The sequence below is a fragment of the Poecile atricapillus genome, chromosome 2 (genome assembly GCF_030490865.1).
Source record: "Poecile atricapillus isolate bPoeAtr1 chromosome 2, bPoeAtr1.hap1, whole genome shotgun sequence".
Lineage (NCBI taxonomy): Eukaryota > Metazoa > Chordata > Aves > Passeriformes > Paridae > Poecile > Poecile atricapillus.
Window position 1 is genome coordinate 106,919,961 of NC_081250.1, and position 18,817 is coordinate 106,938,777.

An 18,817-nucleotide genomic window follows, 5' to 3' on the forward strand; every position below is an offset into this window, starting at 1 on the left:
TGGCCAGGAAGGGAATCTTGAGCCACAGTAAAGCACGGTTCTGTATAACGTGTATGGACTAGCACCACAGAGAAATGGCTGCCTAAGTTTATCTTTCCCCCTTGCTTCAAAAAGTAAGTAGCTCCCTTAACAGCTCAAGCCAGAAATATATACCGGAACAGTAATTTTTTCAAAATTATTTTATCATTCAAGAAAGATAACACAAGAAGATTAAAAATCTGGCTTCAGTAAAGTCATTAGCAAAGCTCCTTCTAACTTTAGATGCTTGGAATTTTCTGTGAAAGACATTAATTGTAAAAGTCAAAAGTTTTGCTTTTGAAATGTTGGAATATACGTTTACATCCATCTAGTGTTTTCCTAATAGCCTCCTCCTCTTGCTGTTTCTACATACAAGAACCAGGAGAAACCAACAAAGCTTTAGGTTTTGGAAGAGAAAATTCTTCAACAGGACTGCTGAATGAAGTAATGGAACATAAGAGTGGTTTGGTTTCCCTCAGTGTTCTGAATTCTGAAGATGCTTAATACCAATGTGGCATTTTAAGTTTTTAACAAAAGATATTGTCTCACTAACATTAGGTTTCAAAACAAAAATATATTTTCTCACTGATACTCAATGAACCAGAAAGCAACAAATAACATATTCTTTTTCAAAGAAGCAGACCTATTGAAAATTTTAGTGACTCTTTCTTCAGTAACAGCTTGATTTTAACTATTATTTCATTTTGCAATATGAGACACAAAGAGAAATAAAATGTGCTAAGAATATTTCAGCAAGACTCCTACAAAAGAAAACTATAGCTCCTTAACAAAACTATCTCATGTATTTGTGAAACAGCAGACTAGTAGAGTAGTAGACAATTTACTCAGATTTTCTAAGATCTTTGACCAAGGCCTGCAGAGAATACCGTAAGTACAGATTAAGGGATAGGAAAGTAGTTCTCATATTTAAAATAACTGAAGGCCTAGATGACAAAACAGAAAAATAAAATATCTAATTTCAGTATGTGAAAAGATAACTGTGAGGTCCATGATATCCCATGCTTCCATGTCCTCATATAGAAAGTCTGTTCCTAAATACAGTATCATCTGAAAAAGAAGACAAATAACAAAAAAAGTACCTATTATTCAGACACCCAAACAATGACAGCAATGCCTCTTACGGTTCCTGCTTTATAACTCTCTTTACAGCAAATATTCACTCCACTGTAACAATTTCCATGATCTCCATGAAGAAAAAGGCAAAGCAGTCCTAAATGCCTGTAGGACTCCAAAAAATAATAACATTTCATGCATAACATGCCTCTGAGAAAAATAGCAAGCTTTTGAACCAGGCTTACTTTTGTAGTGAGAATAGTGATAATTCTCTTGTAATTGTTTTTTTATATCCCAGTGTCTCAGACAAGGTAAAGGAGAAACTGTCGTCATCAACAAAATAGTTGCAACAATTTCCAAATCCATTTTTGCTCAGGAAAGCATCAAAAATGCTTTAGGTTGCATCCCTTGGCTGACTTGAAGGCATTTTTCTATAGTTAGCCTCTAGGTCAGAAATTACCTGCTGCTACCTCTCTTCATTTTCCAAGGTTGGACTTGGCCTACTTTTCATTGCGCCCTTTATGAACCAACAGTCTCTTGCCCTTACAGTGCTACACAACTAGTCAAGTGGAAAGAAATATTACCTAACTGTGATAGGGGGTAGGGGCATGTGTGTTATCTGAATTTGCTTGTGAATGTACTGAACAGCTTTTGATAGCTATGGGGAGGTATGTTGTAAACTCCGTAATGAATACTTGCAGACATGAATGTTTGTTCATACCTTCAGTATAAGAACAAGTTGAAGCCTGCACCATTTATATTGTCTTACTTTTCAGAATTGCACCTCTCTGAGACTCCTCTCCTGAAGATTTTATGTGATCACTGTAAAAATTGGTAGAGTTCACAGATAAGCATTACAAGACTTTTCTTGATGGAATCTGGAGATGATAAACAACTTATAGTTTATTCTCAACTGGAAAAGCATGTAACAGTACATTTGATTTTGAAGAAAATTCATCTGTGAAATCCATTTAATTCAAATTATATTTGAAATAAGAGAGAAATAGGTCCTTCAGATAATAATACCGTCTTCTTCAGAAGGAAAAACAATCTCTCTCACAGACAACTCTGAGCAAGCCTGATACTATAATATTGATGTCTGTTGTAAGTCTACATTTAGAACTGTTATGAGTTATGAAGCTGAGAACAAGAGTCAACTGATGTTAAAATATGTGTTGATATATACAATAATTTCTTTGTCTTATACTTTTGCCCTTTACTTATGAAAAAGTAAATTTCTGTAATGGTGGAAATTAATATGAAAGTGTAACTTAAAATCTCAATCCTGTCAGCAACTCTGTATGAGAAGCCCTAACTAGAGAAAAGCCCCTGCTGAATCTCTAAGGTGGGTACATGGTGGGTTTTGTTTGGAGGGAACAAGAGTCTGGAAAGAACAAGCTCCTTTAAGCTCTCAAGTCAAAGGAAGAGGTAGTAAACATCCCTTTTATTCCTAGGCTTTTCAGGGTCCAGTAAAGAGTCCAGTGGAAAGTACAATGCCTTTAAAGACCCACCATCAGGTTCACTACAAGACTCCAAGTTTAATGATGAGCTCAGGATGCAAAAAGGAACATTTCAGACAGTACATTTTATGAAACCAGCTGACATAGTTGGAAGTAGACCGGCTTTGAAGCACACCAGCCCTCCTTAAGTCTAGTACCTGAGCAGAACCTTTGCCACATTGCAGAGTCTTACAGCTATTTTGGGTGGTAATTTACTTGTGTTAATCAGTTACACAGTTTATCCAATTATGCAACACTCATAAAACCAAATCCTAGGTAGACACGGTACATTCACATTGGATAGGGATTTCCAGTTTAAGATTAAGTGCTTGTGGAAAGGGCTTTGGAGTCTTTAAAAACTTACATTTAATACGGCACCAAGATTGGGACATTCCCAGAATCCAATTTCTCCATCACATTTGGCAGTGATGCCTGATTATTCAGTATAGCCCATTATCCAGTATAGCCTCCTGAATCACCAAAACCACTTCCTGCAGCAGAGTTTCTGTAAATCCCTTATCCAAGTACTGACCCAGCCCAGCCCTGCTTAGCTGTATGCAATCATAGCCTAAGGTGGTGTGACTGCAAGCAGAAACATCATACATCTGGCATTTCAGCCCAGTTAGCTGAAATAGCTCTTTTCTTCAGAAAATAGCCTTTCTTTCAAGACAGTCATAAGACACAGTATTATAGGAAGGGTTACTTTCCTGTAGTAAAATCATCTGAGTATATTCAAATATCAGCTTGTCTTTCATATTCAGGTCAATGGTGAAAACACTTTCTATGCTACACAATGCTGTTTGAATTTGGTGGTATCTTCCTTACTAGCTTGTCTAGTAAGTATTATTAAAATTGCTAAAAGATGATCTATAAAATTCTTAAGAAAAGATGATCTATAACATTACAAACATCACTGTGGGATCATTTTATGAACAAACACAGCTTTCTACAGTTACTCACAGCCTCTGACAACACTCAATACAGCAAACCTTTTCAAGCCCAAGTGTTTAAATTTTAGGTGCCTAGAAAAAATAAACACAGATTTAGCAGACTGATTGTATATGTACCCGTGGTTACTTTTCCAGAAGTGTTAATTAAAACTCTTACTGATTTTACTCAACATCTCTGACAATCAAAGCAGAAGATCTGAAAATTATGGCCTATATTTGTATCTGGGAAAAAAATAAAGAGTACTAAGTTTACACAGATGCAGGCTTCTCTTGGGGCATATGCTGATCTCTGCCTACAGCCTGAATAACTAAGCAATATGCAAGACTGCTGTACAAGTATTCTTGCCCCACAGCCATGAACAAGAAGCAGCGCAGCTGCCATTGCAGCCCATGTGCTATTGTAGCAGGGCAACTGCTGTAGTTCCTCACAGTTATGGAAGCACGGCCGATATGTGCCGTGTTCTCTGACCTGTTTCACCTTGAAGCAGGCTGTGTAGTCATTCAAAGTCAGCTTGCACAGACCTAGGGCTCCACCAAAGTCACAAGATGGATATTCCACGTGCAAGCTCCCATGTGCTGCCTCTCGTGTGGTAATAAAGATAAACTGAATCCTATGAACACAGCAAATATACTTTGCACTGGAAATAAATCTGAATTAGTGTATAATTTTGGGGGGTTTTAGCTTGTCACTGTAAAGGTTTGGTCTTACTCCATCATAATAAGTCTGCACAGTTAGCATTGTAAAAAAAAAGGCATTTTCTTCTCTGTTTCTCTTAGCATTTTTTCTGGGCAGACCTCTAGCCCAGTTCATCTGCATATAAAATGAAACAAAATTTATAACAATAAGATCTTGCTACACTTCACAAGGATGCATCATTCCCCCACCCCTCGGTAAATTATTTTGCTGGAGGCTACATCATTCTCTCTGAGTAGTATGTTGGGAGTTGACAGAGGCGTGAATAATTCGCGGCGTAGAAGCCTCCCCAGCCGAGCTGAGCTGCAGCATGTTGGGCCGGCCTTTGATGCAGACTGGTTGGGCAGGTTCCTGGGTGCCCCGGGAACCGGTCTGACGGGCCTGTTATGCCAACAAATTCTGGTATGATTCCATGCTCTCCAGAATGCAGAAACCTGCCCAGCCAGTTAAATGAAAGGCATATTAGGTTATCCATTGCACATTGTATATATCTTAGGTGCAGCAGATCTCCTCTCGGCATTCTCTAGTGTGGTCCACAGTGGCTTCCTCATCTCACTTACACTTGAGGTTTATAGCTGGAGGGGAAGTCAATAGTAAATATTTATCACCCCGACCAAGAACACAACTTTTCACAATTCAAACAGAAGGGTGAGTTTTGAAAAATCTTTCTTTAAAATTAATTTAAGATAACCTTAAGCAAAAAATTTCTCTGATGCTTGAAGTGGTATAGTGGCTATCTCCTTAATGTGTCTGAGTACTGCCAGTCTCTATGGCACTTGTTGACAGGATTTTGGTAACTGTAGCTGTTTGAGCCTTCTGTGTGCAGCTCAACATCATCTGCTCTGTCTGCAGAGTATTTACTGCAGAGACAGTTCAATGAACCTAGCACGCGAGTGAGAGATAGAAACTCCACAGCCAATGACTTGGTATTTTGAGCAGTTCACTTAGGTATTGCTTATTGGGCTTCTCTTTTATACAGTGTTTTCATAATCCCTGTCACATAACAGCAGTGTTGTGATAAGGCATAATGTCATTACAGTAAGATGTGTTGTTACTAATTCTTGCCAAACTAACTTTTTTAATTGTTCAATTTTATAGAATGAGCTACTTAATCTTAGATTTACCTATTCCATGGTAAGATAGGAAACTTACTTGTCATTCTAACTGCTTTCTTTCTACATACTTTTTAGAAATTTGCCTGTTTAAAATGAGTAATTGTGGTAGTAATGGCAATAAAAAGCAGTGCTAGTCATAAAGAGCAGGCTGACCTGAAAGTTGTACCTGTATCTGCAGCTGAATCCATTCACAGGTTCTGTGTCAAATAAGAAAAATTAAACAGTGTAAAAACAAAAGCTGTGGAATCTGGTAACTGATTAACTACTGGAGAACAGAACTACTTGCTGAGCTGAATAGAAAGGAATGAAGACAGGTTTTGTCACGCCTGTTAGGACAAAATAACTCTTTAACATAAGTAAATGTGAATCTTTTCAATATCTGTGTATCTTCATTTTTTAAAACCCTCACATAGCTACTTCCGTCTCTCAGGCATTCTTGATTTTGTCTAACTTTAAGCAAAACAATTACCATTTTCTTTTGTGCTGTGAAAAAAAAACCGGTCTCAGAATCAGTGGATACAAACCACTAGATACAAAATATCTATACGGGATTATGTAAGACTTTATGGTATTCACACAACAGGAAGCTTCAATTATGTTTACTGCCAGCTATTTCTAGGTAAAATTAATATTATTCTTTTGTAGAGTGCCAATAAAAAGGCCTCCTGAGCTTCTTTAAAAAAATCAATGAATTGAAATCCCCTTCTCATTAGCAGCACTGTATGTGTTCATATTTTTCTTCAAAGTGTGGATAAACAGAAAAGAACATAGGAAAATTTTGTAGTCTCCCAGAAGCTGATATATTCATCAGGAAAAAATGTTTCATTTTCTTATATTCTCAGTTGATTCTGCTATCAAATATGTAATGAAAACTTGCAAAGGGATAAACCATTCTCCAAAGAAAAATTACAGCTGGCTGAACTGTATGGTGTTCACAAGAACTCTGTGTAGAGCCTATAAAATGCTACAAGAGAGCTTTGATTTCTAAAGCTAGGATTTTAACAGAGAACATGTTGAATATATTTAAAATTCAAACTAAATAAATCACTTTTTCAAAATGCTGCTTGCCATCCTCTCTTCGGTTTATGTGTTCTATTTTATTTAGGTTTTCCTCAGCTGTTTTTTTTTTTTAGGGGCTGGAAGTGCAGGGACTATTATTTGGGGATTTCTTTTTCCCAAATGGTAAGTAAAATATTACTTCCTATCTGTTGTTTCTTTTCTGTCTCTGAATTCATGTTGTTCACTACAGTAAAAGATAGGTGGCATGATTTTTTGCACAGATCTGTTAACTTTTACTTCAGCCTTCCAAGGCTGAAATAAATATTCATAACTACCCAAACTGGTCATGTTACCCTGAGAAACATCAATATGAGCAAAACATTTCCACATACAACTAACACAAACAGGTGCTGCTGCATAGAGCTTGAAGACCAGGAACACTGTACTGTGGTCCTGCAACAGCATCCCTCATATTGCTTTTTTAAATTTTTTTCCCCCCCTCCATCAAGACTTTCTAAGGGACCTGAGAGTTTGAGTTGAATAAGCCCTGGCAGTTTCTGACTATAGATGAGGAGCAGTGAAAGCACTTCAAAGAAGAGGGTTCCTTAAAATGAACAGTGTTACGGGCATCGGGAAATTTGATCTTGGCTCAGTTTCAAATGTGGCTACGCAAACAGCTTGAGAAGAATCAAATTCAACTAGTGGGGTGATGAAGTGGCTCCTCCCTATTTTTCCAGAGAAAGCAACCACCTGTGACAGACAGCGTGGTGTCTGTTGTCTGTGTGCCCTCCCAGCTGTAAGAAATCGTGCTACTCAGAGCACTTCCAGTTCCTACACTTCTAGTTCAAATCCCATTTATGTAGCAGCTGAACTGTGCCACATTATCTTATTTTCTGCATCTGAAGTTTGGCTCCTTTGATGTCTTTATTGGCAATTGCAACATAAAGTACATTAAACGAACATGACTAGAGAATTAAACAATATATTTATCCTTCAGTTGCAGATCTGCAAGTAGAGGTTGTTGTGAACACACTGGCCATGTATATGTACGTGTGATCTATTAAATCTGATAAAAATACATAAGGATCTCACTATTTTATTTTATACATTCACACACACACAAACACACACACATATATATATATGCAAAGAATGAAATAGTTACCTTTGTGCATAAAGCAAATAAAATATTTAAATTTTACTTCCCATTGTCATTCAAATTTAATCTTTGCATCTAAATTTAAAGTAATGGACACAAAAAAAAAAAAAGTAAGCTTTCTGCTAATATATTTTAGCCTTACTCTGTATGCATATGCAGTGAACTAGAGTTCACGCTATGCTGTAGCCTGAGTGGTTAGAAACACTGATGCAGCCTCTGTATCACTCCTCAAACAGAGAGGAAGGGGGTGTGTGATTAAAGGCTATTTTTAATTTTATTTGCTCTGCAACGTGCAACTCTTACAATAGAATTTCAGAAATAACTGAAATACAATAATAAGTAATCATAAATAAAATAAATAATACAATCAAACTTCAGTTATTAGCTGATTTGCTGGTAAATAGTCCAGTCATCAAAAAGAAAGGCATTGCCACTAAACTGTAACTGAAAATCGACAGCTCCACCTACTATTATAGGATTAAACATTTCAGACTGTCCAGGTCTAAAATGGTATATGATAAAATAAGACTCCCTTTTTGCAGAATTGTTCATGGGTAAGTGTTGTGTCACCTAGTTCAATGTGCCACAGCAAGGGTTATTTTGAAATCTGGACATGAGCCATGACACCACAGGAAGTTTCATATCTGTTCAAGCACAGTAACGGTGAAGCATTTTTCCCACAGTTTTATTGTCTAGGTGTGTGTGTTTACTCTTACGAGGTGAATGAGATGCAGTTCCAGTTAGACTAGTCATCTTAAGACACCCCGTGTGTGAATGTGGAGTATCAGAGTCTCCAGTAGTTTTCTAGCATGTTCAATGAGCCAGGAATCTATTCAGTGGCCAACTATGTGATTACGGAGTACATAAAATCAAATAAATCTGGAAGGGAGATAAAAGTAAAGTTCAACCGTTAGTGTTAATCCGTTTTCACTCACTGTGGAGTAGATAAGGATAACACTGTAGAAGTCAGTGGATTTATATTGCTGTAAAGATCAACACAAGAGAATATGAAAACAAACAGTTCAGAGTTTATTGGGAAATAAAAGGGATGACATAATTATTTGCCAGAGTGCTTCCTATAAATAGTAAGAAAGGTACAGTTTATGGTAAAGTATCTGATCAATCAGCAAGAGGGTTATTTTATTGCTACTTATCAGATCTGTGCGTAGATTTAAGACATCTGCTTCCCTTAACATGAGGAAATCATTGCTTGCCTACATCACAAAGTTTAAGATTACAAAAGTTTCAAAAATAGAATGAAAAGCTGCCAACAAGCATTATTTAATAAGACTGGAGAGTCAATCACAACCTATTATGACATGACAGCTTCTTCCAAAACACTAGCTAATTTTAGTTCCCGCATATGTCTACTGATCTGATAACCGATCAAACTTACTATTTGATCTTACAATAAGTAATATGCTGCTGAGCTCCTGAACAACATTTTCATTTTATTTATGTTGAAAAATAAGTAGTTAAACAATGATGAGGAATGAGCAGAAAAGTTAAGTTCAAGATTTTTCTAAACACTTCAGAATTCACGGTACGTACTTGATGGGAAACCAAGAAAATTTTCAATCTTTTCAAACAGATTTGAAGCTTGACTAATGTGTCATCTCCTGTCTGACAGTATTTCAAAATACCTCAAAAATGTTGATACAGTATTTCAGATCCAGTTTTACTTGTGCTGTACTTCCTTATTTATGATGTTTTCTTGAGACCTGAATGATCTGAGTAATGTAAAAAGAATTAGATGGAACAGCTACTAACAATTATGAAATACTTGAACACTTAACTTTTGAAATATTGCTATTAACAATCTAGAAAGTATATGTTTGCAGCACTGTCCCTTCCAGACTGATTGCTATTATATCTTCTAGTCCTAGGTAGTCATGCCACCAAGTTGCCTCTGCAAGAGTTCCTATATGTATCAAAACAGTCCAGTGGAATCATGTAAAGGCAAAATAGTAATACTGAAAAACTGTGTTTTGTTTCTATTTCATCACTAAGAACTACCTAAAATCAAGGGGTTTATCTCATTGCAGACAGCAGGGCTGGTCCCAATGAATGAAGGAACATGGCTCTCCAATTTGGGCAAAAAAAAAAATAACATTGAGAAGGGACGAAAAAGTTCAGCAGCCTTATACTGTACTAATTATATGTGCCTACTGGTTTCCATATTCACATAAAACACAAAAATATGTCTAGACTGCTTTGTGGTATGGTAAAATAACAAGCCATGGAAACTGTTAAAACGAAGAAGGTGGGGGAAAGCCTCCCCACATACTTTTGTGTGTAAACCCCAGCAACCAGATTACAAATCCTGGGGCACAGAGAGATTTAACAGCATAGCCTTAAAGGCAAGGCCACTTCTGGTACAGTTGTACACCTCAATGATCCTGTCTACATCTAAACCAGCAAGAACTTCTTCCAGGAAGGCAGGGGCAACATTTGTTTCAATGTAGGCTCTCGCACGCACCGTTGCTTTTCCAGAGTGTTCTGTGCCTGCTGTCACATCGAGCTGTGGCACCAGCCAGGCCCTGGCTTATCCCCTTGGCTTTCCTCTGGCAGCTCTCTGTGAAAACCCCAAGTACTGGGCCAGAGGAGAGGGCTGAGAGAACACCTGGTGACCTCGATGAACAAACACAAGCCAGCAGTATGCCCAGGCGGCCAAGGCCAATGGTATCTTTGTCTGTGTCAGAAATAGTGAGGCCAGCGGGATCCTGTACTCGTAACTGGTGAGGCCGTGAGGTTCGGGCCCCTCAATTCAGAAGGACATTGAGGTGCTGGCACATGTCCAGAGAAGGGCAGCAAAGCTGGTACAGGATCTGGAACACGTGTCCAATGAAGCACTTCCCAGGGAGCTGGCAGTGTTTAGCCTAGAGGAGGCTCAGGAGTGACTTTATCACTCTCGACAACCATCAGAAAGGAGGCTGCAGGCAGCTGGGGATCAGCCTCTTCTCCCAGGCAACAAGCGACAGGGCAAAAAGAAGTGGCCTCAGGTTGCTACAAAGGAGGCTTATGTTGGACATTAGGAAGAGTGTCTTCACAGAATGGGTGATTAGACATTGGAATAGACTGCCCAGTGAGGTGGTTGAGTCACCCTCCCTGCAAGTGTTTAAGGAAAGACAGGAGGTTGCACTTAGTGCCGTGGTCGAGTTGACATGGTGGTGTTGGATCGAAGGCAGGACTCGATGCTCTCTCAGCGGTCTTTTCTAACCCAGCCAATCCTGATCCTTTGACCGTGTCAGCCCCTCCACCTGAACCCCCCGGCAGCCGCCCAGGCGGGTGGGGGGGGGGGGGGGGGGGGGGAAGCTCAGACCCCCAGGTTGCCGCACCCTCGCGAGAGCAGCTCGGAAGCCTCGCGAGATCTGCCCGCGCCCCGCCCCCCCCGGGCGAGGGAAGGCGCTCGCTGCAGCTTTTCCTTTTTTCCCGCCGCTGGCGCGCGGGGCCGGCGGGAGCCAACCAGGTAACGGCGCGCGCTCTCCTCATCCTCCGCCGGGGAGCGGCCGCGAGTGCGCCGCCCCCGCTCCGCCTCGGGGACGGGCCCGCCACGGCCCCTCCGGCCCCGGGTCCCCGCCGGACGCTCCTCAGGCACTGCCCCGCCTGCCCGAGGGAGCCCCGTTCTCTCCGTTTGGGAGGCTCGGGAGAAGCGGCGTGTGGGACATGCCATACCGCTCCTCTGGCGTCCCGGCTGCGGGGCGTGACCCAAGCCTGGCGGGAAGCTCCCAGGTGTTGGTCATGGCAGGATTTCCCAGAGCATCCCGGCGTGTCTTTCGAGTGAGTTTTCTGTGCGGTGTTCGTGCAAGAGGGAAAGGAGAGCAAAGTTCACCGCCAGGAAAGTACAGGAGAGTTGAGTTTGTAGGAGCAGCCGGTGGGTTTTGGTGGGGATCAAGGCGCCCCGAATCCCCTGGTGTCCTCCCCCGAATCCCGGAGGGGCGGCGCGTCCCCGGCGGAAAGGTATCAACACCGATAAGCGGCCTCGGCGCGTTTATCGGTGCTGATGGATTCCTGGGGGCGATCATTGATGAAGCCGTGGAAAGCCTGACGGTGCTGGCGGGAGTTGGTTTGTGGAAGAAGAGGGAAATGACACTTTCAGGTTGTTCTATGAAAGCGGCAGTCGGCGGGATAGCAGCAAAGCAGGACATCCGGGAGAGGGGCTGGTGCGGTGCTTCCACCCCCACCTCCAAGCAGCTTCCAGCTCTGTCCCTGCCTGCAAGTGTCCGTGCATTCAGCTCCGGCGTTTTTTTTCCCCTAAGGACTGGAAAGCACTTTCTTAGGGCTGGAGACTAAGCCATCGCTTTAACACCTCTGCAGCTGCCCAGACCTGTCAAAGCCTCGACTTGTATACTTCTTGCGGGTCCTGTATTTTAAGGGAGGTTGAACACATGTAGGAAGCTATGTATCTTTTTGGGATCCTGAAGCAGATGAAGCTTGGGAAAATGCCTTGCTCCTTTTTCCTATTTGTAGTCGGTTGGTGTACTAATAATTTGCAGAAGCTCTGAGCGGGTTTTGTGCATTTTTTTTTTTTTTTTCATTGCAGTTATCTTGGGGAAAAAAAAACCAAAACAAACACTACGGACACATTTACTGTCTAGAGTCAGATGACTTTTCCATGGAAATGAGTCATCTGACATACTTAAATCTGAAACAGTAAGTGAAAGCAAGCGTGTGGTTTTCACTGTCCTAGTGCTTGATAGAGAAAAAGTTTGATCCTGAAACATCCGTTGAAGGTGCAAAGCAAGAGTTTAAAAACCATTCCTAATGTCACTAGACAATTGGTTCCGCAAAGTGTTCTAAGATGGCTTAATGTGGCTGCACACGAAGTGGGGCATTTCAGCTGCAGAGATGCAAGCAGATTACTGCTCAACTTCTGTTGAAGACTTGTAGGCATTGCTAATTTCAAATGGTAATTTTATTTTCTATTAAGGTTTTCTCTGAAGACAGCATTTGCTAACTTATAGCCATATCCTGAAATAGGCACTGAATTTGCTATGGACAGAGCAAGTTAAAACAAATGTGGGGCTGCTGGCTGCATTATTGTAGCATTCAAGTATCCTTGTGCTATAGAAGACATACAGTTCAAGTGTTTCTGTTGAGAATAATGTTTCATTCCATTATTTTTATTCCATTGTAAAGATAGCCAGACTGAAAAAAAGTGATTTAAAATAGTGCACAGAGAGAGGAGACAGGAGAGTGGAACCAAAGCCTCCAGGCCCTACGCTTGGTTACTGACCCCAGGACTGGACATTTTATTGTGGTGAATCTGAGGGAGCAGTTAAACCAGTAGCTGCTTTCAGATATTCTGAGTTGTTTGAAGGCTCTCAAGACAGGAAATGCAGCTTCTTGATGAATCATAAATCTTGTATCATCTGGACTTTAACTTATACATCAAAAGTTTGAGAGCAAATTGTTTCTTCCATTTAGCAGTATAGGCATGGTGGTTTGCTTGCTCAAGTTGCTAATTTAGGAATAGTACAAAATAGCTAGCTTTTTTTTTTCTTACTGCTTTTTATATTACAAAGTCATAGAGATAGCTATGTCCACCTGGTAATGACAGTCCCTTTTCAAGGGTGTTTGTTTAAAATTGACTACATAAAAATGGGGAAAACTTAGAATGTCCAGTTTCACACAGAGGGAATGGAAGGACAGAGATTACAGTAGTATTTCAATATTGGACACCCAGTGCCAGTAGCATTGAATCTTATCTTGGCTCAGAGCCAGATCTGAGTACCATGCTTCCCCCATAGTTTGCCTGAGGGCATAATCTCTGTAAGAAATCCTTCAAAACAAGTGAGAATTATGGGTAAAATTATCCTAAATTTTGCAGGCAGTCAAGCTTCTAAGATAGGGCTATCTGACTTTGATAGTTCCTCTCAAATATTAATGGTTTGGAGATCTACAGATTTTTGCAATTACTCTCCAATTTTTTTTTTTTTTTTAATCAGGGAATGGGAATAATTTTAATATAGAATTATGAAGACTTCAAGGGGATGTGAGCTTTTCCTTGCAAAAGAGTGTAATTTGAATCCAAGTTTATATAAAAAATGTATGTAGACAAATCCATCTCTGATAAAACTTTTGACAAATGCTTTTGCTGGCAGCCAGATTTTGCCATGATGGCTTGCTTTTGGAAAACAGGAATTCTGTATAACTGTATCTTTAGATTAGAAAAAAGTACAGACTCCTAGGTATTTTAATCAAATTTTGAGTTGATAGCTTTTTAAGGGAAGGAAAATTCTGTTAGTTTGTAACTACCTACAGCAAAATACATAGCATTGTCCAAACTTTGTGTGACTGTCAGTATTAAAGTATATAAATATATATCCTCAAAAAGCATAGGCAGCAAATTTGCATTTCATTCATGGCTACAAGTTATGGTCTGATAAATTCAAATGTGTTATCATTCTGTTGTTATAGATCTACACTTCTCTTCAGAAACACTTTCATAACTATGTAATTTAAAATATAAAGTTTGAGAGTGAGCCAGTTCTTCAATCAAAGAAGCTGGGAGCAGAAATAAGTAAGATGAATGCATCTGGAGGAAGCTGTGGGAGCCCTAGTTCTGCAGAAACTACAGGAGATATCTTCAAAGAAGTGTGGTGCAAACTGAAAGAATGCCATGATAAAGAAGTACAAGGTAAATCATTGAAGGTTGGGTTTGTCAGGTGAAAGTTGGTGTTTGTCAGTTACCACAGGAAAACTTTGAACCAAAATACTCTGCATGGAACTAAATAGATTTTTAATGTTTTAAGTTATGCAGAAAGTTGGACCTGATGATTAAAAATGATCCTTAGAGTTTGACCACCTCAGCCTTGTTTAACAGGATTAAACTATCAACACATAAATTATTTCCTAGGTCAGTGAAGAAAAAGCAACACAATGGTACATGCAATCTCTGCTTGCGTGCAAAATATTTGTGTTACTTTACCTTTAATGGATTATGATTCAAATTTCCAAACCATGTTATTCAATGGAGTATTTCCTTTTGTTTTTGGCTTTAGTTGGTTCAGATACATTAAAATTACTTGCATTGTTTATTTCCCCGAACTTGTGCAAAATCACAGTGCAGATTAATGTTACTGAAGTGAAAATTGTTTCTTCAGATTTTAGTGTTCTAATTTTTCTCAGCAAAATTTATAATGTTTTTATAATACGATAATTCTTACATTATGTGACTTGTACTAACATTTTTTCTACAGATTGGCTGTTAGTGTCTGTTCATTCTTCAGTAATTCAGAAAAGATGAATTATTGCACCATATGTATTGTTACTGTAATACTGTTTTACAAGGAGTATTCATAACGTTTTTTTGTTAAAAACACAAAATAAGTTAACATTTTGTTCCGCTGATCTAAAGTCACATGATCAATCCTTTTGGATGGAATTAAAACAGTATTAGATTGTATCTTCTAACAAGTATATCCTTATGTATGAAATAGTATTTTTTTTTATTAGGCTGGAATAAAAGTGGGTGAGTTTTTGTGATTTAAGAGCTTTAGTCATGCAAGTGGATCTTTACCCAGACCATTTGAGTGGCCTTGCTTGTTTCCACCAGCGTGAAGACCTTGCTTCAGGTTTGTCCATTTTGGCCCAGTTATACTATCACTTCTTGCTTTCAAAAACTCTTGGGAATTATTTTATAATTAATAGATGTTACATGCCTCCTACTTAAAGTCTTGATGCAATAATTTGCAGCTGTCAACTGCAATAATCAGCAACAATCTTTGTTGTTGATTATTAAAAAAAAACAGACTAAACAAGCAACCAAAAAGCATATACCAATATGGCAAATGGAAAGAAAATGATAGCAGACAGTAGGATTTCTTTACATTAACAAATGAACTACAATTTTATATTGTGTTCCAAAACAAAAAAAATTAACTTTTTTAATAATTATTTTTTTAATTGTTGATTGTTCTTTTGGAATGGGTGTGATGTCAACCACAGATATATGCGGAAGTACTGACAGAATGGGATCTGACAATCCATGGCATGTCTGAACAACAAAAACTTAACAAACAAAAAGCTCTAGTGTAGAGACTTATGTTAAGTGACCCTTTCTCTAGTTTCTTGGGGTGTGCAGCACATGATTTTCAAGTTTGGGTTTTCTTTCTGCAAGCAAGGTACTCTTTAGCATGCATGCAGGGTGTGGTCAGGTAATTTTGCCACCAGGCAGTCTTTTTCATGCCTAGCCCTTTGTCAGTATGTCCCACACTGTGTTAGGTAAAATTAGGTCTTCCATGATAACATCAAAGGCATGCCTGAAGGATAGTTAATTTTTTCAGAAGGTGGGGATCCTCTTAGAGAAAATGGTACTGGAAGATATTTTAGAAACATCAAACACAGACTTGCCTAGACTTTGCTTGTTTCTGAAGTCTATAAATAAGAATTAAAATTGACTCATGAGTTTCCAATCTGAATGTCAGCAAAAATTATTTTAAAGGTGGTAGAAGGTGGATTAAGGGAAAATTAGTAGTTGTTGAAAAAGCTTTTTGCATGTACAAGGTACTAAACACTGAAATGGTGGAATTCTTTTTATTTAAAATTCATGAAAAGTAGAATTTATGACACATGAACTTGACATGTTATACAAGTTATATCTGTAGAATGTAGACTGAAGAATACTTTAAACTCATGCAGCTTGAAAGGAATTCTATTGAATTTGGATATTACTATATAAAGGGTGTGTTTACTGTATGTAAATGGTGTGTTTTTCCACCGTTATGTAAAGAAATCCAGTTTCTTGTTCTTCTAAACTGATCATTTCCAAAAAAATCCAAATTTTGGCCTTCTTCAGCCAAAATAGCTATTATTTAACTTAAATTCATTATGAGACAATGGGTAGGACACCTACATCCCAGTTTCCAAAGATGCTTGGTATGATCAGTGTCAGTTGACTTTTCATGGAGTTCAGAAGTATTCAACAACTCAGAATAATGGTCATTAAAACTATTTGCTCTTATTTCCTATCTGTAGAATGTGTAGGATGCCTACATAGTGCCCAGAAGATTCAAAGGAATTTAATAATGCTTTTGATAAACTGATTTATTTCTACAGTTGGTAATTATTGCTTCTTGCTTGAAATAATTATATAGATGCTTGCTGCATGTGGATCTTATCAAGATGGGTTTGAGGATTAATTTGAATCTAAAACTTTGTACTAAAAATATCAGCATAGAAATGTGAGCAGTGTTTTATGTACAAGAAATAGCTTTGTTTTTTTAATTATTGCTTACCTCTGAAAAGCAGAAGATATCAATAGAGAAAAAAACCTGTGGTTACAGAAGGAGAGAAACTTATGTGGAAAACAATCTTATTGATTGCTGTAGGAAAGGAAATGGCTGGAAGTTCCTCAAAAGTAAATAATTACAGAAAACAGAGCTGGAAGGGATTTTAGGAGGTCATCTAGTCCATCTCTGTACCCTTGAGGTAGGATTATGTCTGCGTCATTGCTGACGGTAGCTTGTCCAACTTGTTTCAAGAAGTCTTCAGTGATAAAGATTCTGCAGTCTTCCAAGGCAATGTCAGTTTTAAGGAAGTGCATTCAGTGCATTTGAAGATTGATCAGAACAGAAATTATCATAGCCATTAATTGAAATATTACAGCTATGTAGTCTAATCAAATAGCAAATTTCATTTAAAAAGTATTTAATTAGTGTGCCTAATGATAGTTTAAAGAAGGTTTCTGTTGCTTTAACAGGTGTAGAGGGGTGTCATTTACTAATGCACTTAGAAGCATTAGGTAGTGTAGATTTATATAGTCTACAGCTTGTCTATTCCATAAAAATATTGTGCAAAAGATAAAATTGGATTGGGAAGGGACACAGTGTAGTTCCACAGAATTTTATGTGCTTCTTATGTTAAATAAGGAAACTTGAAAAAGCAAAGCTCTTTAAATGAGCATGCTTAAAAACTCTCAATACTCTGGAAAAGCAAAAGGAAGAGACTAAAGCAGATGTAGTAATTCAAGGCTCTTGGATAAATGTAACAGGCTGGTTTCCTGCCTTCTCATTGCAGTCATTTGAACTAAGAAAAAATGTAACCTTTAAGTAACTAGTTTAGTTCTTCCTGAATTCAGGTGAGAAGGGAGATAGTGTTACCTGTAGCACAGTACTGGGCCTTTTGAGCCCTGCCTCTTCAATTGGTTGCTCAGGTTGCCAAAGTTACAATCCTAAATACTTGCTGAACAGACTACCTGTTCATACAGGAGATGCATTGTTGTGCAGCTTCATTCCTTCCGATGGGCGTGAAGCAGCTTTAAAGCAAGCTTTATAGGGGTTCTAATTGCAGATGCCTAATTGACTTGATGAATAGCAGCTACTTAAAAAAATAAACCCTCTTTCTGTGCTGATCTGCATGATAGAACATAATGTCTCACAGGTGCTGAACACTTGGAGATAAAAGAAATCTTGCTATATTTCCTAAGAATTTTTTTCAGTAGTCTGTCTGGATTTTTAACTCATTGTCTCACTGGCATCTTGTAGCAAGTATGGGTTCACTGAGTCTGTGTCTGGCTTGACATTTTAAGTGGCCTGAAGAGTGAACCTTCTCAAGCAATTAATTTTTCCCTTTGAGCTGTTCCTAGTTGAGCTTGGTAGGGGAGAAAAAATAGTCTGTTAGCTGTCTTAACCTACATTTTCTATAATAAGATGTAGTATCAGCTATGTATTTAGGCTTAAATTCAAAGTACTCTGAAGTTTTCTTACAAGTATTCTGGTTTTATAAGTTTATCCTGAAATTCTACATGCATAATGCTCTTGCAAGAGAGCTTACAGGAAACCTGATGTTCGACCTAAGTTGGTAGCAACCTTTCATCATTAGAAGAGAATAACCATGCTAGGAAATATTATGTTATTTTCTGATGTGATATGAAAATTTCTCTTGGATTTCTGTGTAAGAAACTGTTCTGTCATGGGAGTCTGATTATTTCTGTTTATTTGGAACAGGAATGACCTGCTTGTGTGTGGGTAATATCACATAAATTTCCATAGCACTATGTCCTGCTTGTTCAACTGTTTCGTACATAAATATCTTTCTTGTCTTTGTGCACATACAAATGCACCCAAGACCTTGCAAGCAGTTTGGCTGGACAGTGTTCTGTCCCCTGGGCTGTCAGCTGGCCACTCCTGCTGAAAACACCAACTGTATTTGCAAACTTTTTCGCTTCTTCTCAGGATATATAGTTAGAAGTTAGAACTCTTAGTGGGAGAAGGGCCACAGATTAAATATCATTCCTCAATTCACCTTCAGATATTCCAAGGAAGCTTTGACTGAGAGTCTAGTAGCACATCTCTAAAGAAGGATGT

General features: G+C 38.7%; 1 protein-coding gene across 2 annotated transcripts in view; it reads left to right on the forward strand.

Moving 5' to 3' along the window:
* The first annotated feature begins 4,821 nt into the window (after positions 1–4,821).
* Positions 4,822–18,817, forward strand: part of RBBP8 (RB binding protein 8, endonuclease) — a 40,400-nt gene continuing 26,404 nt past the window's right edge. The window contains exons 1-3 of one of the 2 annotated variants that reach the window (XM_058833556.1): positions 4,822–4,883; positions 6,484–6,532; positions 13,929–14,148. In XM_058833556.1, coding sequence (XP_058689539.1) covers positions 14,037–14,148 — 112 coding nt within the window. In that variant the 5' untranslated portion in view covers positions 4,822–4,883; positions 6,484–6,532; positions 13,929–14,036. Of the gene's footprint in view, positions 4,884–6,483; positions 6,533–11,062; positions 11,289–13,928; positions 14,149–18,817 lie in introns of those variants that run through there. The other variant, XM_058833555.1, reaches the window with a different exon arrangement.